The 23262-nt window shown below is 31.9% G+C and overlaps 2 protein-coding genes and 1 long non-coding RNA gene across 7 annotated transcripts in view; 2 read left to right on the top strand and 1 right to left on the bottom strand.

The window, feature by feature from the left end:
• The window catches only part of LOC127726499 (centrosomal protein of 57 kDa-like), a 51205-nt gene extending 42989 nt beyond the window's left edge, over nt 1-8216 (top strand). For all 4 annotated transcript variants that reach the window (XM_052233857.1, XM_052233859.1, XM_052233856.1 and 1 more), the window contains exons 6-9: nt 159-350; nt 2877-3076; nt 3774-3918; nt 5062-8216. In XM_052233857.1, coding sequence (XP_052089817.1) covers nt 159-350; nt 2877-3076; nt 3774-3918; nt 5062-5334 — 810 coding nt within the window. In that variant the 3' untranslated portion in view covers nt 5335-8216. The remainder of the gene's footprint in view (nt 1-158; nt 351-2876; nt 3077-3773; nt 3919-5061) is intronic.
• LOC127726509 (uncharacterized) overlaps nt 1-23262 on the top strand; it is a 264243-nt gene that overhangs the window by 227637 nt on the left and 13344 nt on the right. The window lies entirely within an intron of this gene.
• LOC127726501 (tyrosine--tRNA ligase, cytoplasmic-like) overlaps nt 11791-23262 on the bottom strand; it is a 38041-nt gene continuing 26569 nt past the window's right edge. For both annotated transcript variants that reach the window (XM_052233861.1, XM_052233860.1), the window contains exons 13-14: nt 17301-17439; nt 11791-14438 (exon numbers count right to left, since the gene is read on the bottom strand). In XM_052233861.1, the coding sequence (XP_052089821.1) occupies nt 14328-14438; nt 17301-17439 (250 nt within the window). In that variant the 3' untranslated portion in view covers nt 11791-14327. The remainder of the gene's footprint in view (nt 14439-17300; nt 17440-23262) is intronic.

Raw genomic sequence — 23262 nt, 5'->3', positions numbered from 1 at the left:
TTTCCATGGATATTGTTTGGCTCCCCCTTTTGAAGTCCTGGTGTATTGACTTTGAATGTTTTGCATATATTACATGTTCAAATATTGACATTTTAATGTCCATATTTGCTTATACCATCTACATATCTCTGTGTCAACAGTTTATTTTCTCTTTTCAGTTAGAAACTATGGCGGCTACAAATAGAATTTTAATGGAAGCTGATTTAGATGAACCTTCAAGTAAATCAAAACCAAAGAGACCAGCTAAGAAGAAAAAGAAAGTAGTAGCTAAATCAGGCAAAAGACATTGCTCAGACCCTACAAAACATTATAGACTCAACTTAGCAGAAATCCCATTTGTAGCTGGCACTGTAAGTAAATCTGTTCAGCTCTTAAATAACAAGACATAGAAAAAAAAAATTCAACCATAACATTCAGTGTGATACATTGTATATAGTTTTTAACCAATAGTACTTATATTAACTCAAATTTTAAAAAATTGACCCGGGATCGTCTATTAGGTTTTGTCCATGATTTAACGCAAGTGTCATTATTCGACCGCAAAAATTTTTTTGGGTTCATATAATGCTATGATGTCGTTGTCGTCCGAAGACACATTTGGTTTCTGGACAAAAACTTTAGTTTAAGTGAATGGATCTCTATAAAATTTTATAAGTATGTTCAATACCACAAAAGGAAGGTTGGGATTGATTTTGGGGGTTATAGTACTAACAATTTAGAAATTAGGGGCCAAAAACAAGCATTTTTGTAGTTTCGGGACAATAACTTATGGGTAAGTGTATGGATCTCTCTGAAATTGTACCACAATGTTCCATATCACAAAGGGATAGCTGGGATTGAGTTTGAGGGTAATTGCCCCAAACATGCATAGCAGGAATTGGGGTAAAAAAATGGGCAAAAATCAAGCATTTTTCTAGTTTCCAGACAATAACTTGTGTTCAAGTGAATGAATCTCTCTAAAATTGTACTACAAGGTTCCATACCACAAAGGGAAGGCTGGGATTGAGTTTGGGGGTAATTGCTCCAATGGAGGGGGGACGGGGGGGGATTTTTTAAGGGGTTCATATTTATTTTCCAAAATTTTTCAAATTTCAAATTTTTTGAAAAGTTCCAAGAAGAAATCTTCAATTAAACAGTAATGTGCAATAAATTTTTAAGATCTTTGACCACATTTATTTTGTGTCAGAAACCTATATTATGTCAAACATTTGATAACAATCCAAATTCAGACAGTATCAAGCTTGAATATTGTGTCCAAATTTGCCCCAACTGTTCAGGGTTCGACCTCTGTGGTTGTATTAGGTTGCGCTCAGCAAAGCATTTAATTTAGATTTTTGTATCAAGAATCAGATGGATGAATACTAATAAAACATCGGGCAATCAAGACAAAAAGAGTGACGAGTCACGTAGTAAACGTAAAACACAGGCTGAGAAGGATAAGGAGTGTGAAAAAAAAAAACTGAAGTGAGAATTTCAGACATTGTGGATATCAGATTTCCCCTGGCTCTCGGGAAGAAAATATGGAAAATAAATTGATTTTTTGTATAATTTGTAGACAAAATCCAACCCTTGCCGATCAAAAGTCAACCTTATTTGTTGGCAAAGTGGGAGAAAGAAGGGACACTTTGATTGCCCATCAACTATCAGCAAAACACCAAGCATGTCAGTTGAAAGAAACAAATAAAATTCAATAGTTAATCTATTATTTAGTTTTCATTTCTTCACTCACTGTTCTCGAAATTTAGTATATGTACCTACTGGCTAGTATTTTTAAATAAATGCTGCTGCAAAATTGTCCTATAGGTGTCATTTCATATGGTTGTTTGCTGTTGGGTTTCTGTCTCATTGATGTTAACCCATTACCTCCTTTTATTTGTACACAAACAAAATGACTTTCATTCATATTGTGATTCAAAACAGTGTTAAGAATCATACAAGCTCACAGTAAAATACTTTATTTATTGGGTATTTCAGGGCAAGTAACTTTTTTCCGGACAAGTAAAATTTACAGTTTTAGTTGCCCAGGGGCAAGTGCTCACAACAAATATTTCCACACCCCTGTTAAAAATTATTGCAAATTTTACTATCATGTTTGATAGATAATGCATTTTGTTTTATAGTCTTGCAGAATCCCTTTCTTAAATTTTTGGTATGCAATATTTTTGTCAACAAATTAACAGATAGTGTGTTCGGAAAAGTGTAAACTGATGCAGAATTACAGGAAACTTTTGACAAAGTAGTTGTTTATTTACTGATGGTTTCATTTGCTCGATAGACAAAACATACGACCAATTTAGCAATTTTCTCTTTTTGTTATTACCTTATGTTTTTTTCCTAGTCTGATTTGGCCGAGTTTAACCCTGCCACATTCTGTATGTACCTGTCCCAAGCCAGGAGCCTGTTATTCAGTGGTTGTCGTTTGTTGCTGTGTAACATATTTGTTTTTCATTCATTATTTGTACATAAATTAGGACGTTAGTTTTTCGTTTGAATTGTTTTACATTTGTCATTTTGGGGGCCTTTTATAGCTGACTATGCATTTAGGGCTTTGCTCTTTGTTGAAGGCCAAATTGTGACCTATAGTTATTTATTTCTGTGTCATTTGGTCTCTTGTGGAGAGTTGTCTCATTGGCAATCATACCACATCTTCTTATTTTTATATTGACTTGCATACTTCTGTTCTTGAAGTGAAAGAAAAATTGCATAAACAATCATTGAATTGATCTAGCAATCCCATACACCTCTTGTTTACAAAAATCTACTTTCCACTATTATTTGTAACTAATTTATCTATCCTGTCACTTCTGACATGTGATCCTGTTGTGGCAAAAAATGTACAGGGAGTCCTAGCATTAATTAAATATTTCTGATTTCAGTCTCTTACACCTAGTCATTCTGTTGGTGGTAATGTACAGCGAGTTCTAGCTTTAATGAAGTCCCACAACATGGCTTTGTGTTCAGAACTTAGTGACAACAGATCTTCCAGTCCTTCCTCAGGCTCAAGTAATGGTAGTCTTAACAACGACCTTGCTGATCTTCTGTTACAATTACAGGACGAGTTTGGTCAGATGAGCTTGTAAGTCAACTGAGTAGAAGAATTGCATAGATACTTTTAATTCAGAAATTATTGCGTGCATTTATTATTGCGATTTTTGAAGCATTAACAAAAATGCGACTTTAATTATTTTGGTTTTAGGAAACGCTATATACAGATATATGTATTTGATATCAGAATGCGAGTTTTTATTATTGTGATACTCAAGTAGTCGCATTATTCGCATTGATAAAAACCTCGCAATAATTTCTGAATTTACAGTACTTATTCAAATGCAAAAGATGGGGAGAACAAAATTCCAAATCTAAAAAATTAACAAACAAGAAAAGAAAATCATCTTAGTCTTCAATACTTACCGTGGATTCATTTATTTTTGTGGATTAATGACAAATTGAATTTTTCCTAGAAACTTGATATGAGTTCATATGATTTCATACAAATATTTAAATGTGGAAAAAGAATGGAAAAATATTCATTGAAACTAGACCTGACAAAGTTGCAGACTTTGGCAATGCTCATAGACATTTCCATGTGAATCCATGTATGTGAACACAACATAAACATTGCCATGTGAATCCATGTATGTGAACACAACATTAATAACAACCAATGCAAAAAGTATAAATACATACTGAAATTTAAATAATAATAAAATAAACATTTTAAGATGGTAAGTTTTAAGTAAAGATGATTTAAGTGTTGTATTGTAATTTTTTAGTGAACATCAAGAAATTTCCAATGAAATCAATGAAGCAACAGACCATAAAGTGAGAGAAGATTTGGAGAGAGAACTTGAAGCTTTGGTCTCTAGGATGGAGGCTAAAAGTCAACAGATATCAAAAGTTAGGAAACATCAACAAAAGGTAGGGATGATATAATAAAAAGTCATCAAAAACATAAAAAATGGTAGGGATAAGATCAAAAGTTAGAAAGGCATTAAAAATGGGAGGAATTATATCAAAAGTTAGAAAAACATGAAAAATGGTAGGGACAATATCAAAGTTAGGAAACATCAACAAAAGGTAGGATAATATCAACAAAAGGTGGGAATAATTTTCAAAAAATTTAGAAGAAACTATAAAATACATGAATAATATTAAAAGTAAAAGTAGGAATGTCATAGATTCAAAAATATCATTAAAGTATAAAGTTAATATCAATTGTAATGAAAATCCAGAGGGGTTTGGTGAAAGTCAAAATTGAAAAAAAAACATTGCAGAAGGTAGATGAAATATTGGAAAAACAAACTACAAGAGTGATATCAAAATGTACATTAAGTGTAAAGCATTTTCTTTCTTAAGGGCATACGATACAGTTACAGGGGAAGTAATTACATTGCTAACGTAAATTGTTATTTTCACGACGTCAAACTGTGACTTATCGGGAAAAGATGCAGTTTTCGACTGATTTTTATCATTCAAACTGATTTAACTTGAAAACGAGTTCATGGACCCTTCTTTTTTAAAATGACATTTGGTTTGATTACGTATGAAGATTATGTGTACCAATTTTCATGAAAAAGTCAATAGTGCAATTATTTTAAATTTGATAAATATACAGCAAAAAATGACGTTTTTTTTCTACATTCATGAACATTTGATAAATATGAGTTATTTTGGGATCAAAACTGTATCATATGCCCTTAAACAAGGTAGATGAAAGGAAAATTATTTTATGGGTTTATTTGAGAATGTTGAAGGTGATACATAACGCTACAGGGAGATAACTCTGTAAAGATCAGCTGAACGTTTTGATCACATTCTATTGTTAAGGTAATATTAATCTTCTCAATGATCAGAATAAGTGTTTGTCTAACTGCTATGTATCAAATGAAATCTTTCCGATAAAGTGAGTGGTTCATTTTTTTGAAATTTTGAAATTTTTGTTAAAGGGTCAAAGTAAATATTATGTCAGAATTTTATGAAAATTAAACGAGGCCAAATTATTTTAGTCAAGGCGTTTGGTACCATCTTAAAATGTTTATTTTATTATTATTTAAATTTCAGTTAGAAGAAAAGAAGAAGAAAATGAAGAAACGTCCAAACTCTGCGAAACAAATAGACTCAAAAGAGACAACACCTCGTACAAAATCATCCTGTTCTAATTATAGTTCTGGAAACGGTGAAGTGGAAGTGACGACTACGATACGAACAAAAGGTTCTAATGTTGGAAAGGTGCAAGTTAGGCCACACAGTGGACATAAAGTGTCGTTAAACGTTCTGAAAGACATGAAAAAATTACAAACAACATTACGGAAAGATGATCTTAAATGGGAATAGTGACTATGATATTAGTAATATACAATTGTGCATTTTAAAACAGGGCATATTTATACTCCAAAAATATGATACCATTGCATTGTCTGGCAATGAATGAGTTTTTATAGGACGGCCTCAGTAGTTAAATATGTTTAATCATTAAAAGAGCATATTTACTTGTTCAGGACAATTTACAACAGTTATTTGTGAATATCAAAGAGGTCTGGCCAAGTTTACTCCAGATTTGTTAATGATTTTCCTTTACGATACTGTGGATCCTTAATTAATGGCTTTCAAATAACTTAAGAAGATGAAGAACAACAATAAGATGTCATACCTTTGATATAAGTTTATTCCAATTATAATACAGGAGGAAATTTGGTTTTTACATTTTTCCATTCCATATTTACATTTTCCCCATTCAGGTTAAATTCACACAAAATATTCAAAGGTAATCAGTTTTGGATATTATCATAGTTATATTGTTTCAGTTTTTCTGCTGGAGTATGAATATGCCCTTGTATCAACAAGAACTATAGCTACATGCCTCCCTGATATTATTCATGTGTACCTCAGCAAATGCATTAATTACAGTATATAAAGGGACATAATTATACATATTTCATTGGCAAATCAAAATATTATCTCCCTTTATGGTGACTTGATGTGTGATTGTCAATTCTGTCCTTCCATTTAAAGCATCATTGCAAGGATGCTTTTCTTATTTAAATGTGTCAGTTTAAGGCTGAAATATTGTCTTACATTAAGTATTTATCAGTTGTCTCCATCTAATATTTTTCATTTTTTGGAAGAACTCAGTTGCAGCTAGACTAGTCACTACTAGTGTGTCCACTGAAAAATAAAGTTTGCTATTTATAAGTACAACCATGAATTCTCATTTAGCCACTGAATGTAAGCAAACAACAGATAATCAATCAATCTTTAACTATTGTAATTTTATAAAATCAAACTGGTCAAACAGAAGTTGATTGGCTTATGAGGATAATTTTCCTCAGTCAGTAGAAAGTAAACAATATTTTAATGATTTTCATGGTCCAATGAGTGAATACATTTTTCTTTGTACACGTTCAAGTAAATATGCTGTAAAAATTTTTAACTTCAGCTTGCACTTTTAAGTACATTTTGACTACTGAGGAAAAGAATGTATTTTTTATTTGACTACTGAGGGAAAGAATGTATTTTTTATTTTGTTTAATTTATTTTATAAAGTGCTCATAATGTTGTGCTAGTTTTAATCTTGAAAGAATTTTTTGTTTTAATTTGAATACACTGAGAGAGTCAATTTTTAAAGTGAAACATATTTTATTTTGTGTAGTTTCATTCTGAAGCTGTCCATGTTTTTTTACTCAATTTTTACCCAGTACTTGTTATGAAAATGTAACACAAGTAAGAAGGTAATTAGAATTTGTTCCCTATATTGGATTGTTAAAAGGCAAATTAAAAATATTCTAAAAAAATAGTTTTCGGACTTAAATCACCAAGTAGCTTATTATCTCATGAATATTAATATTTATGATCAAAGTAATCATTCCAGACATCATCTCCTCTCATAGTGCCTGATAGTGTGAATGTTTGGTTAAAGGTTAATACGTATTTACTGTTTGGTTAGTATGTAGGAGTGTAATTTGGGTGATTGTACAATTTTCCCAACAGTGGTTAAGATGTGAAACTGTTTCAGTTTAAAAATAAATGTTTCTAAAGACAAATTTCAAATTAGTTGGGGAAAATATTCATTTATTTATTTCGTATTATACATGTTCTAAGTATTAGTAGTTATCATTGAAGAGCAATAAATTGCCTCTAAAGTTTCTTGGGTTTTTTTTGTGTAGCTGGGTTACTGTCTCATTTACATATACCCACCTGTTTATATTTATATCTTCTTTAAAAAATATTCATTTTAGTTCTTAGAGATATTGCAAATGGAAATAAAATAGTAATATATTTAGGGCATCACTATTTACTACTAGCTTCATAATTTCTCAGTTTAAAGTTTGTTTTTTAATTTAATAAGAAAGAATTTGTCTGCTTTTAACTTAAGAAAAAAGGCTTTTTTTGTCCAGCCATTTGTATTTCTGTTCAGTCCTGTACCCTGAATATTTCTGCTAACTGATACCCACAAAAGGTCAAAAATGGATATGTTCATCATTTACCACGTTTTTATGTTAGAGTAAACTGGATCCCTGCTACATAATTCTATTATTGCAGTGTACAATCCACCAAGAGTAAACTGGATCCCTGTTACATTATTCTATTGTTGATGTGAATGCCAGTTAACTGTGGTATCCAGTAAGTGTGTATGCATCATTCATAATTCATTATCTTGCCCATCAATATTACTGTCTGTGATTATATAATTTGTCTTCTGTATAAATAGTACCATACAAACTTATTAGCTCATTAATTTTCTTTAAAGTTTCAAATAGCGCACATATTTGAGATAAGAGTTGATAAAGTAAAAATTTCATTTTGGTAGCAATTATGATATGGCAAAACTTATTGCTTCCATGGGAAAATGAACTTGCGTTTCAAATTCATAATTTAAGAGTCCTTGGCTACATTTTAATGTGCTTATTTTATCCATAAAAATCTGACCCATGTTTTCACAAGTCATTGTTTTAGTTCTTAATTTTGTTCATTTTAATTGCAAAAGTAACAAAAAATAGAATTTGTTTAATGACAAAACCTTGGACACGAAAGTATTAAACAAATTGACATCTTTTTGATTAAGAAATGTTGCCCTACAGGAAAGAGTGTAAGACATAGAACAGACTGTTTATACAGAAAATAGATCATTGTTTTTATTGGTATTTTATATTTGTTATATGTATAGGTCATTTATTTTATATACAAATGTAAATATGAATAAATTATATACAAAAGTGTTAGAGACTTCTATTTCTTGCAGATTTGTTTATCTCTCCTATTTATACGACTGCAAAAATTTTCGGTTGTGAAATGGTATGGCAAATAATTAATGTTGTTGTCATCTGAAGGTTTCCAGACAATAACTTCAGTATAAGTGAATGAATCTGTATGATATTGTAACACAAGGTTCCAAAGTCTGTTTAGGAATAAGCTGTCCCAAAGGGGCCAAAAATAACCATTTTTGTCGAGCCTGCATCATTTATGTCGTGAAAGCAAGACACATAGATCCTAGATTCTGTCGTCAGTGGCGTCAACATTTAGGTTCAGTCTGTGGTTAAAGTTTTTTGTTGAGCCTGCGACTTCTGTCGCATAACGCTTGACATATGGATAGTGATCCGACAGGGTGTTAACAAACTTATTATTGCGAACCCAATGAAAGTTTTCCACAGTGCCATCTCTATCTTGACCAGGTATTTAAACTTTTGCAAGTTCACCTGTCCTATTGAATAAATACAATAGCTATTGTTCTCTGTGTAGTTTATTCTCTGGGACCTTTAAATTTCTTCTAAGAGAAATCTATCATTCATTGATTAAATTACCTGAGTAAAAAAAAATTCTTATATATAGACAAAAATACTTTTTTTATACTCATTAATTGCGTGTGATGATGTATTTATTCAATATTAATAATATATTTTCATTCAGTTTAATATAAACATTGATTCAATCATAAAAAGTTAATTTCTAACAAAAGTTTTATCAATGTTCCTATTGAAATTTGATTTTTTTTTGTTTAGTTATAGAATACATTTAAGAAGATCTTAATTTGAAACATCATTATTTTCAAGTTCTTATTCATGTCAAACAATCTTTTTTTTAAAAGGAACAATGTTGAAAGTTTTGTCAGAAATCAACTTTTTATGATTGAATCAATGTTTATATTAAACTGAATGAAAATATATTATTAATATTGAATAAATACATCATCACACACAGTTAATGAGTATAAAAACAGTATTTTTGTCTACATATAAGATCATTTTTTCACTCAGGTAATTTAATCAATGAATGATAGATTTCTCTTAGAAGAAATTTAAAGGTCCCAGAGAATAAACTACACAGAGAACAATAGCTATTGTATTTATTCAATAGGACAGGTGAACTTGCAAAAGTTTAAATACCTGGTCAAGATAGAGATTGCACTGTGGAAAACTTTCATTGGGTTCGCAATAAAAGCTTAATATTTCAGAAAGTAGAAGACCTGGATGCTTCATCCTTTGTATATAGATGCCTTATGTTATGAAGTTTGTCTGTCGTATGTCCATTGTCCTTGACCTCATTTTCATGGTTCATTGACTACTTGAAAAAAAGTTAATATTTTCAGTATTCTTAATTTCTCACTTATTATGAGTTCAAGGATAACTATATTTGGTTTGTGGGTACCTTGCAAGGTCCTCATGCCCATCAGACAGTTTTCACTTGACCTCGATCTCACTTCATGGATCAGTAAGCAGAAACTATAAGCAACAGGTCTTCTATATTTGGTGTATGGAATGATTGTAAGGTGTATATGTCTTGCAATTATCCATCTGCCCATGACCTACTTTTCATGGTTCATTGGTCAATCTTAGGTTTTCCTGGTTAAGTTTGTTTCTTAGATACTATATGCAATAGGTCAACTTTATTTAAAGCATGTAATGAATGTAAGGTGTACATGTCTGTCTAGCAGGGTTCATCTGACCTTGACCTCATTTTCATGGTTCATTGATCAATTTTAAGTAGGGATGTCAACTCGGTGAAGATTTACGAATCGAGTACTCGTAGGATTTACCGAGCGATACTCCAGTACCCGGTACTCGCTCGGAAAAAACATCTACAAAATGTAAATACAAAATTATACCCATTTTATGTATTGTGGGACGTTGTCTTATGGACGTAAAACCCTCAACATTATTACCCAGGACAAGATAATAGTCCCAGGAATTTTATACCATAATTAATAGCTCATTTACTACATATACTAATTATGTAAACTGGCAATGATCTAATCAATTAATTAATAAAAAATCAATAGAAAAATGATTACTCAAACAATAGTATTTGGGAATCGTTTTCTCAGCTTTGTTACAAAACTAACAGTCCTGCTGATGAAAATATCTGTTCTTACGGTACAGAGGTGGTGGGATGACTAAGACACGTTAAGCTAAAAGTGTAAGCCTTGGAAAGGTGCTTTTGTTCATAGCCTTCCTATGTTCGGAGGAATTTTAAATGACAATTAAACGCAAACATTCGAAATGTATTTTAATTTTGATTAATTTTGATTAATATTTAATTTCCCGGGAGGCGCTCTTAATAAAAATATTATTTCTTTAAGAAGGCAACAACATTCTAACAGAAAACCGATTAGTCGAGTATCATTTTGGTATTCGATACTTGTACTACCGAGCCATACTCGAGTACTCATTGACATCCCTAATTTTAAGTTTTCCTGGTTAAGTTTGTTTCTTAGATGTGCAATAGGTCAACTATGTTTAAAGTATATTTGGTGTATGGAATGATTGTAAGGTGTACATGCATTTCCGGTTTGGTTTATCTGTCCTTGACCTCATTTTCTTGGATCATGTTAAGTTTATGTGATAGTTGAAGTAAAGCTTTATATCAAGGGATTTTTGTTATCCTCTTTCGTGTTTTGAAAAAAAACTAAATAAGATAGAGAGAAACTATACAGATTAAAGGAGGGTGTCCTTTGTTGAATACGAATAGACCAAGATGAGTGACACAGGCTCTTTAGAGCCTCTATTTTTTTATTTTGTGAAGATGAGTTGCATCTCCATTAATTTTATAATTTCAGTTTCAATAAATACCGAGAAAAAGAGTAAATAGACAAGTTAAACCAGTGCCTCCTTAATTTTGTGTTGGTAGAGTTCCCTTTGACTAAAGAGTGTATTACAATTTATGATTAAATCATTGATTGATTGGTGGTATTGAACACCACTTTAAGGACTTGTGGTGATATCGTGATGGCTAATTTTTACTGATGAAAAGCTGGAGTACGTGGAGAGAACCGCAGACCTTCGGCAGGAAAACTGGCATTCCTCATCAATTAAGATAGGAATCAAATATACATGACACAAACTTTCTTGATTTTGGATATTGGACCATAATAGGTAAATTAAAATTTTTTAAGTTCTTAGACCACATTCATTCTGTGTCAGAAACCTATGCTGTGTCAAATATTTAATCACAATCCAAATTCAGAGCTGTATCAAGCTTGAATGTTGTGTCCATACTTGCCCCAACTGTTCAGGGTTCGACCTTTGCGGTCGTATCAAGCTGCGCCCAGCGGAGCATTTTATTATTGATGAAAAGCTGGAGTACGTGGACAGAACCGCAGACCTTCGGCAGGAAAACTGGCATTCCTCATCAATTAAGATAGGAATCAAATGTACATGCCACAAACTTTCTAAATGCTGACAGCTGACTAGTGATAGCTTCACAAGGAACTACTAGTCCACCCTCCCACCATGGCCCTCTTGATAAGAATGTAATCACCTGAAAGATTACATAGCAAAAAAAACTCCAACAGCTATAATGGGTCACATATTTATTCTCATTTCTTTGCAGCTTCTTTAAATAACAGTATTAAAATATTGCTTAAATGAACATGTGATAAAGATTTGAAGTATTGATTCTGTCATTGCTTATAAAAATAGCAATTACAACTTGTATGATGTCTGCATAAAAGATCCTATACAGAAAGCACCAATGCCACATCTGTTATAGATCTGAACATTTATTGCATACATTTAATAATTTAATAAAACTATTAATTTTAAACCTGTTAAACATATTGTCATTAATACAATGACACAGATTTCATCAAATCAAAATAAGAATAATAGTACCAAACAAAATACAAACACTTTCCATTAGTTTGGTAATTTCTAACGTTTGATATCAGAATACACTAATTAAAGTACTGTGAGTTTATTTTTTTTCATGAGTACCAATTTCTATGGATTGTAGAAAAAATGTATTTGTACATAATTTGAGGGTTTTGACTAACTAGGCATAAAATTGTCCAGGAAATTTGCATTTTGTTGGACACTTAAATTTGTGGATAAACTGTACACACAAAGTCCCTGAAAATTGTGGTAAAACTGTACACACAAAGTCCCTGAAAATTGTGGTAAAACTGTACACACAAAGTCCCTGAAAATTGGGAATCCACAGTACTTTAGATAAATAAGTTCGACTTTTGTGGTTAATATTTTTACAAAATCTAAAATAAACTTTGAGTGGAAATGTCTAATTATACCTGGCCTTGCAGACATAAAAATTTCAACCAGGATTATCATACCCTGGACTCAGACACAGAAATCGACCAATCAAAATACTGGATTCAGTGTTTCGAGCACAAATTTGGTCTCTGAGTACTAAGTTAAGTTTTATGACCAAAGATCGCACCTGAAATGAATGAAAAAACATTATCTTCAAGGCCAGTTGTTCTCTGGGTACAATGAAACGATTTTCTAGTTTGATACCGACGTTGATTTATAATCTTTATATGGTTTCTGTTTAAACATGCTTAAATTGAGCTGTCAAGATGGGATATTGTGAAAATATCAACATAGAACATATATAAATCAAATTTGAATATTTAAGAAAAAAATGAAAATAATAAACAATAAATTTTTATTTTGTGACCTAGATGAATAAAGTTGAAACAAATGGATACCATAACCTTTAGAAATGTGACACAAGTAACATGTTCACAAAACAAAACATTTAAATCTAATGAGACGAGCAAAATCTTATTTGATTATAAAAATATTTTAACATTATAAAGTGGATAAGCTAACAAAAAAGTTTATAGCAGATCATGACACTTTTACCATCAATCTTCTATTTTATAATATTTTCAAAATGTCTCCCCACCTATCTTATGGACATTTCTGTAAAAAAATTCATTAGCATTTACAGATATGAAAAAAAGAATAAAACTGCAGGCAATATGTGTATGCATGGTAATAAATGTAGGAATGTTTCTCCTTCATGCCAAACTTAACAGAACACTGGATATATATAGATTCCACAACTGCATCAAGTGTATTACGATATTTCTCCACTCGAGACAGTTAAATTTATTTATTTAAAGCGCGAGGCTTGCCGAGCCTTTTAAATAATTGAAATTTAACTGTTGAGAGTGGAGAGATTTCGTAATACACGAGTTAAAGTGGTGGAATCTGTTTCTCTAATGATTTTTATCCTTCCTTTTTAAAGATTTGCAGACAGTTGTGTTCTTTATATGTGACGTCATCAGACATGGTCGCCTTTTTTTATGACGTCACAATAGGAAATTCAGAAGAAACCAAGAAAATTGGACGTCATAATTAAAATTTCGACCAATCATTTGCTGAGAACAGTTATTTCACTAGTGAGGAGAACATTTTTTTTCACAATCGGTTGGGAAATGTGAAAAATAGTGCAAAAGTTAGAGAAACAAAATTCTACTGTAATTCTATATTTAGCACCCTGTTCCTTATTTGAATGGATGATATTGGATATTAACAATAGATAATCCTAGTTGACATATACCATAATATTTCAAATGTAACATTAGAATTGGAACACTCATCACTTGAACATTATTTGCAGCCGGAAAATCAGCAACTCTTCAAATACTATAATTTTGTATTATAATATAAAATTCATTTTAGGTGGGAATCACTTTGATGCATTCATTTTAAATAATTTGATTCTTTAAAAAAAAAAAATGTCGATAACACTATCAGTGCATAGAAATTTATGTAACTTAAAATTATATTAAATATTCTCCACAAAAAATATGTTGACAACACTAACAGTGAATAGTAGTTTTAATATGTATTGCATACAATTGCTAAAATAATCTCCACAAAAGATATGTTGACAATGCTTTCAGTGAAGAGTCATTTATGTTACATACAATTGCTTAAATACTCTCAACCAAAAAAAATATGGCAGTCAACCAATAAATTAAAATTATATGGAACATTAAAATACAATGACTGAATAGTTTGTATCACAACTGAGTTCCTCGACGATGGTGTTCAAAATAAATAAATACATCCTACATCTGATCTGTATCATTTAATCGGCGATGATTTCAGTGATTTACACGTAACATTCCCTAACTTTGTCTTCATTATGTTTCCTTGCCATTCTGCTACACAGTCACTATTTGTTCGTAAATCAGGCTGAAAATAAAAACATGAACATTAGCACTAATTTAAAAATATATTATTTTCCTATTTTTTAAATGTATTTAATTGCATGAAAAAAAATTCAATCATGATTTTTTTTCTTAATTGATTGAAATAAATCTGACTTATTCTAAAATTTTTAGCTATTAATACACTGTGAAAGATGTGTACAGAAACTTTGGGCTCTAAAGAGCCTGTGTCGCTCACCTTGGTCTATGTGCATATTCAACAAAGGACACTCTCCAACATTGTAGACGAGAATAGAATTCATTACAAAAATCTCTGTTTTGTTGATCTTGTATTGCTGATCATTTAGTTTGTTGAGTTTCTCTCTATCTTCTTTAGTTTTTGCTCAAAACACAAAAGAGGGTAAAAGAAATTCCTTACCTACCTATATCAGCGAAATGTGACTTGTTAGTAGATCTTGCCTTGCTGATTATGTTTGTGATTTAAAGTGTCTATCTATCTATTATAATTTTTATCATGTAATGCAAAACCCCAAAAATGATAAAAATCGTCATTAAAGGGCAATAATTCCAAGGAGACGTCGGACGATTTCCTCTATATTGTCTTAATAGTAGATCTTGTCTTGCTGATCATTTTTGCTTATTCATGTTTCTATCTATCTAATATAATTTTTAAGATATAAGGCAAAAATGCAAAAAATTGGTAAAAATCATCATCAAAGGGAATTAACTCTCATAAGGAGTCATCTGACGATTTCAATAATGTAGAACTTGTCTTGCTGATCATTTTTGCAGTTTACTGTTTCTCTGTATCTATTATAGTTTTCAAGATAATAGGCAAAAATGAAAAAAAAAAAAATAGAAAATTTGTCATTTAAGGCCAATAACTCCTATAAGAAGTCGTCTGACAATTTTGATGTATATGGACAATTGGTAGAGCTTAACATTCTGAACATTTTTGCACCTGTCGATTTTCTCTATTTATAATGGTTTTCAAAATAATAGACAAAACTTGCATTTTAACCCTATGTTCTATTTTTAGCCATGGCGGCCATGTTGGTTGGCAGGAGGGGGCATCAGACACATTTTTTAAAATACCCAAATAAAGATTGTGGTCAAGTTTGGTTAAATTTGGCCCAGTAGTTTCAGAGGAGAAGATTTTTGTAAAAGTTAACGGACGACGGCGGACGAAGGACGCCAAGTGATGAGAAAAGCTCACTTGGCCCGTTGGGTCAGGTGAGCTAAAAATGGAAAAAGATGTAAACTCTGAGGTATAGAAAACATCAATGACCATACACATTTGCAAAGTTTGTGAAGACAATCTCAATCAGTGAAGTGATTGGCAAAAGGCCAACATAGTATGACAAGACAATCTCAATCAGTAAAGTGATTGGAAAAACCCCAACATAGTCTGAGAAGACAATCTCAATCAGTGAAGTGATTGGCAAAAGCCCAACATAGTCTGAGAAGAAAATCTCAATCAGTGAAGTGATTGGCAAAAGGCCAACATAGTATGACAAGACAATCTCAATCAGTGAAGTGATTGGCAAAAGGCCAACATAGTATGACAAGACAATCTCAATCAGTGAAGTGATTGGCAAAAAAGCCCAACATAGTCTGAGAAGACAATGTCAATCAGTGAAGTGATTGGCAAAAGCCCAACATAGTCTGAGAAGAAAATCTCAATCAGTGAATTGATTGGCAAAAGCCTAACATAGTATGACAAGACAATCTCAATCAGTGAAGTGATTGGCAAAAGGCCAACATAGTATGACAAGACAATCTAAATCAGTAAAGTGATTAGCAAAAGTCCAACATAGTCTGAAAAGACAATCTCAATCAGTAAAGTGATTGGCAAAAGCCCAACATAGTCTGACAAGACAATCTCAATCAGTGAAGTGATTGGCAAAAGGCCAACATAGTCCGACAAGACAATCAATCTCAATCAGTGAAGTGATTGGCAAAAGGCCAATATAGTCTGACAAGACAATCTCAATCAGTAAAGTGATTGGCAAAAGGCCAACATAGTCTGACAAGACAATCTCAATCAGTGAAGTGATTGGCAAAAGGCCAACATAGTCTGACAAGACTATGTCAATCAGTAAAGTGATTGGCAAAAGGCCAACATAGTATGACAAGACAATCTCAATCAGTGAAGTGATTGGCAAAAGGCCAAAATAGTCTGACAAGACAATCTCAATCAGTGAAGTGATTGGCAAAAGGCCAACATAGTCTGACTTGTAATCATTCTGAAGACAATCTCAATCAGTGAAGTGATTGGCAGAAAACAATCTCAATCAGGGAAGTGATTGGCAAAAGGCCAAAATACTCTGACTTGTTATCATGTGTCTACCATGTCTACAGTCACAATCATTGTGGAACAGTAAACATAAAATATGTCGTCCTTTCCAATCATTGTGACACAGTCAACAGAAAATATGCAGTCTTCATGATCATTGTGGAACAGTCAACAGAAAATATGCTGTCCTTCACAATCATTGTGGATCAGTCAACACAAAATATGCCATCTTCACAACCATTTTGGAACAGTCAACACAAAATATGCCGTCCTTGACAAATATTGTGGAACAGTCAAAAGAAAATATGCCACCTTGACAATCATTGTGGAAGAGTCAACAGAAAATATGTACAGATAGAAAATTGTGATAGTAATCATTTATCTGTGTTTGACTTTTCCTTTAATATATTTCATCTGCTACTTCCTTTTCTTGGTAATAGAAAAATATCATCAAACTAAGGAATTACCATCTATGAAATATAAAATTTTCCCTTAAGCTACAGGAATTTGGAATTAATGGAATAGAACAAACCAAAGGTTTTCTCTGACCATTGAGATAAAAAAATATCTTTTCTGGCATTTTACACTCACCTGTAATTGTTCCCACACTTTTTTCTTTGGCTTCAATTCTTCATCAGGTTTGCCAGACTCATGTTCTTCGAAAAATACTCTCTCCCCTGGTGCACTGCCCTCTGGTGGGTTTAAAGGTTCTACTGCCCTTGGCTCAGCACTACAAAATAAAAATCAGGTCAGTACAGGATTCAGTACATCATAAATATAGATGATGTCACAAACAAGCCCATGCTGTTGCTTGAAAACTTTAAAAATTTGCATTTCTAGCTCACCTGACCAAAAGTCAACTAAACCGAAATTGTCAGACAACTTCTTATTAGACTTTTTTCTCTTGACTATTTTAACTATTTTTTTGTGTTTTTGCCTAATTTCTTAAAAACTACAATAGATAAACTGCTTCGCTGAGCGCAGCCAGATACGCCTGCAGAGGTCCAACCCTGAATAGTTGGGGCAAAAATGGACACAATATTCAAGCTTGATTCAGGTCTGAATTTGGATTGTAATTAAATATTTGACATATTATAGGTTTCTGAATAAATGTATTCAAAGAACTTGAAACTGGTTATATGAATTGAATTTATGTTCAATTAAAGATTTCTTGCTGTTGTGCAATACTTAGTAAATCTGTTGTCAGACTATAAACAAATAAAGTTCAATCAATTCTCAATGTCATATTAGAAATTTATGAAAATAAAAAAGGAGCTTACATCAATAGATATAAACAATTCACCAAAGTTTCATGAGAATTGGTGACAGCATTTTTGAGTTATTGTCGGAAAACTGGAAAATCACCCCTTTTTTTAATGAATAAAACCCCATAACTCAGAAATGTAAAATGTAAAATTTATAAAATTCTAAAGGGAGCTTACATCAATAGATATAAACAATTCACCAAAGTTTCATAAGAATTGCTGAAAGCATTTTTGAGTTTTTGTCCGAAAACGGGAAAATCCCCCCTTTTTTATGAATAAAACCCTGTAACTCGGAAATGTAAAATCTAAAATTTATAAAAATCAAAAGCGAGCTCATGTCAATAGATATAAACAATTCACCACAATTTCTTTCAAGTTGGTGAAAGCATTCTCGACTTATTGTCCGAAAACTGGAAAATCCCCATTTTTTAATGAATAAAACCCCATAACTCGGAAACGTAAAATCTAAATTTTATAAAAAACGAAAGTGAGCTCACAACAATAGATATAAACAATTCATTAAAGTTTTATGCAAATTGGTTAAAGCATTTTTGAGTTAATGTCCGACATGTTGACAAAGGACAGACAGACAATGGTATACCATAATACGTCCCGTAAACGGGCGTATAACAAATAAAAACTTTAAAAAGCAATAAAATGCTCCGCAGGGCGCAGCTTGATACGACCGCAGAGGTCGAACCCTGAACAGTTGGGGCAAGTATGGACACAACATTCAAGCTTGATACAGCTTTGCATTTGGATTGTGATTAAATATTTGACACAGAATGAATGTGGTCTAAGAACTTAAAAATTTTAAATTGGACATTCACCTATTATGGTCCAATATCCAAAATCTAAATACATGGTTAGATTCAGCATATCAAAGAACCCCAAGAATTCAATTTTTGATGAAATCAAACAAAGTTTATTTTTGGACCCTTTTGACCTCAATGTGGACAAAGTTGATAACGGGGCCACAAAAACAAAAATCTAAATACATGGTTAGATTCAGCATATCAAAGAACCCCATATATTCAATTTTTGTTGAAATCAAACAAAGTTTAATTTTGGACCCCGATTTGGACCAACTTGAAAACTGGGCCTATAATCAAAAATCTAAATACATGTTTAGATTCAGCATATCAAAGAACCCTAAGAATTCAATTTTTGTTAAAATCAAACTAAGTTTAATTTTGGACCCTTTGGACCTTAATGTAGACCAATTTGAAAACGGAACCAAAAATTAAGAATCTAAATACATGGTTAGATTCAGCATATCAAAGAACCCCAAGAATTCAATTTTTGATGAAATCAAACAAAGTTTAATTTTGGACCCTTTTGATCTCAATGTGGACAAAGTTGATAACGGGGCCCAAAAATCAAAAATCTAAATACATGGTCAGATTCAGCATATCAAAGAACCCCATATTTTCAATTTTTGTTGAAATCAAACAAAGTTTAATTTTGGACCCCGATTTGGACCAACTTGAAAACTGGGCCCATAATCAAAAATCTAAATACATGTTTAGATTCAGCATATCAAAGAACCCTAAGAATTCAATTTTTGTTAAAATCAAACTAAGTTTAATTTTGGACCCTTTGGACCTTAATGTAGACCAATTTGAAAACGGAACCAAAAATTAAGAATCTAAATACACGGTTAGATTCGGCATATCAAAGAACCCCAATAATTCAATTTTTGATGAAATCAAACAAAGTTTAATTTTGGACCCTTTTGACCTCAATGTGGACAAAGTTGATAACGGGGCCCAAAAATCAAAAATCTAAATACATGGTTAGATTCAGCATATCAAAGAACCCCATATATTCAATTTTTGTAGAAATCAAACAAAGTTTAATTTTGGACCCGATTTGGACCAACTTGAAAACTGGGCCCATAATCAAAAATCTAAATACATGTTTAGATTCAGCATATCAAAGAACCCTAAGAATTCAATTTTTGTTAAAATCAAACTAAGTTTAATTTTGGACCCTTTGGACCTTAATGTAGACCAATTTGAAAACGGAACCAAAAATTAAGAATCTAAATACACGGTTAGATTCGGCATATCAAAGAACCCCAATAAATCAATTTTTGATGAAATCAAACAAAGTTTAATTTTGGACCCTTTTGACCTCAATGTGGACAAAGTTGATAACGGGGCCCAAAAATCAAAAATCTAAATACATGGTTAGATTCAGCATATCAAAGAACCCCATATATTCAATTTTTGTTGAAATCAAACAAAGTTTAATTTTGGACCCTGATTTGGACCAACTTGAAAACTGGGCCCATAATCAAAAATCTAAATACATGTTTAGATTCAGCATATCAAAGAACCCTAAGAATTCAATTTTTGTTAAAATCAAACTAAGTTTAATTTTGGACCCTTTGGACCTTAATGTAGACCAATTTGAAAACGGAACCAAAATTTAAGAATCTAAATACACAGTTAGATTCGGCATATCAAAGAACCCCAATAATTCAATTTTTGATGAAATCAAACAAAGTTTAATTTTGGACCCTTTGGACCTCAATGTGGACCAATTTAAAAACGGGGCCCAAAATCCAAAAACTAAATACACGGTTAGATTCAGCATATTAAAGAACCCCATGAAATCAAGAATAAAACCCCATTGAAATTGGTCAAGAAATAAGCAATTTATAGGAAGTATCTTCTTTTGCACAATCCTGTGCTATTAAATATTTCTTGCTATTGCGCAATACTGTACAATTGACAATTTCTTGCTATTGCGCAATATTGTGCTATTGGATATTTCTTGCTATTGCGCAATACTGTGCAATTGAAGATTTCTTGCTATTGCGCAATACTGTGCAATTGAAGATTTCTTGCTATTGTGCAATACTGTGCAATTGAAAATTTCTTGCTATTGCACAATACTTATTATATAATAATTTACACATCCTGTTTGGTGTGTATCTCCTACCATATCATTATTATTTGATTTTAAATATAAATCAGAAATAACCAACTTAAAATGGAAAATTTTAAAAGAAACAAAAAAGGAAAAAAAGAAAAAAAAGGAAAAAAAAATAAATCCCCCCCCAAAAATTTTTTGAACCCCCATTATGATTCATCACCCCCAAACTCAATCCCAGCCTTCCCTTTGTGGTATGGCACCTTGCAGTACAATTTCAGAGAGATCCATACACTTGAACACAAGTTATTGTCTGGAAACTAGAAAAAAATGTGTTTTTTGGCCCCTTTTTGGCCCCAAATTCCTAAACGTTTAGGGCAATTACCCCCAAACTCAGACCCAGCTTTCCCTTTGTGATATGGAACCTTGTAGTACAATTTCAGAAAGATCCATACACTTACACACAAGTTATTGTCATGAAACTAGAAAAATGCTTGTTTTTTGCCCCTTTTTTGGCCCCTAATTCCTAAAATTTAGAGGCAATTACCCCCAAAATCAATCCCAGCATTCCTTTAGTGATATGGAACCTTGTGGTACAATGTCAGAGAGATCCATACACTAACACACAAGTTATGTGTGGAAGTTACAAAAATGCTTATTTTTGGCCCCTTTTTGGCCCCTAATGCCTTTACTGTTATTACCATAACCCCCAAAATCAATCCCAACCTTCCTTTTGTGGTATTGAACCTTGTGGTAAAATTTCATAAAGATCCATTCACTTAAACTAAAGTTAGAGTGCGAAAACCAATGTGTCTTCGGACGACGACGACGACGCCGGACGACGACGACGCCAACGTCATACCAATATACGACCACAAAAATTTTTTTGCGGTCGTATAAAAATCAAGAAAGAAACAGATTCTACCCCCAAATCTTGTGCAGAATGATGTTTCTCCACTCTCGACAGTTGAGAGGAGAAATAAAAAATCCTTTTTTGCTGATCTTGTATTGCTGATCATTTTTTCTGTTTGCAGTTTCTCTATATCTTCTTTAGTTTTTTAAATATTTATATAATTTGAAAATTTTTACCATCTCGAGTGGAGCATATCCTATCACACTCGATGCAGTGGTAGAATATGGCGCCCTTCAATGATTTTGTATCTATCTGATAAATACCTTCTCATTTGAAAATCCATCATTAATCTATAATTTGACAAATTATGCAATCAATTTTAAGAGAAACCTTTATCTTATTGATGATTGATATTCATGGTTTGTCTTTATGAGAAACCTTTATCTTATTGATGATTGATATTCATGGTTTGTCTTTATGAGAAACCTTTATCTTATTCATGATTGATATTCATGGTTTGTCTTTAAGAGAAACCTTTATCTTATTGATGATTGATATTCATGGTTTGTCTTTATGAGAAACCTTTATCTTATTGATGATTGATATTCATGGTTTGTCTTTAAGAGAAACCTTTATCTTATTGATGATTGATATTCATGGTTTGTCTTTATGAGAAACCTTTATCTTATTGATGATTGATATTCATGGTTTGTCTTTAAGAGAAACCTTTATCTTATTGATGATTGATATTCATGGTTTGTCTTTATGAGAAACCTTTATCTTATTGATGATTGATATTCATGGTTTGTCTATTTAAGAGAAACCTTTATCTTATTGATGATTGATATTCATGGTTTGTCTATTTAAGAGAAACCTTTATCTTATTGATGATGGATATTCATGGTTTGTCTTTAAGAGAAACCTTTATCTTATTGATGATTGATATTCATGGTTTGTCTATTTAATAGAAACCTTTATCTTATTGATGATGGATATTCATGGTTTGTCTATTTAAGAGAAACCTTTATCTTATTGATGATTGATATTCATGGTTTGTCTTTATGAGAAACCTTTATCTTATTGATGATTGATATTCATGGTTTGTCTATTTAAGAGAAACCTTTATCTTATTGATGATTGATATTCATGGTTTGTCTTTAAGAGAAACCTTTATCTTATTGATGATTGATATTCATGGTTTGTCTTTAAGAGAAACCTTTATCTTATTGATGATTGATATTCATGGTTTGTCTTTATGAGAAACCTTTATCTTATTGATGATTGATATTCATGGTTTGTCTTTTTGAAATCCAGGCAAATGAGTACCAATCAAATAATAATGAATTTATAGCATTAATATACAATTATAGCCTTTGTATGAGGTCGATACGAGGTTATATCAACCTAAGAGAAGCATATTGACTGAGGACGAAGTCCGAGGTCGATATGCTTCTCTGGGTCGATATAACATCGTATTGACCTCAACCAAAGGCTACAATTGTTATATTATTAATCAACAACTATAGCATGAACAATGTAAAATTGGGGATTTCTA

This window comes from Mytilus californianus, unplaced genomic scaffold (assembly GCF_021869535.1).
Source record: "Mytilus californianus isolate M0D057914Y unplaced genomic scaffold, xbMytCali1.0.p SCAF_18, whole genome shotgun sequence".
NCBI lineage: Eukaryota > Metazoa > Mollusca > Bivalvia > Mytilida > Mytilidae > Mytilus > Mytilus californianus.
This window is presented reverse-complemented; position numbering and strand designations above follow the sequence as displayed.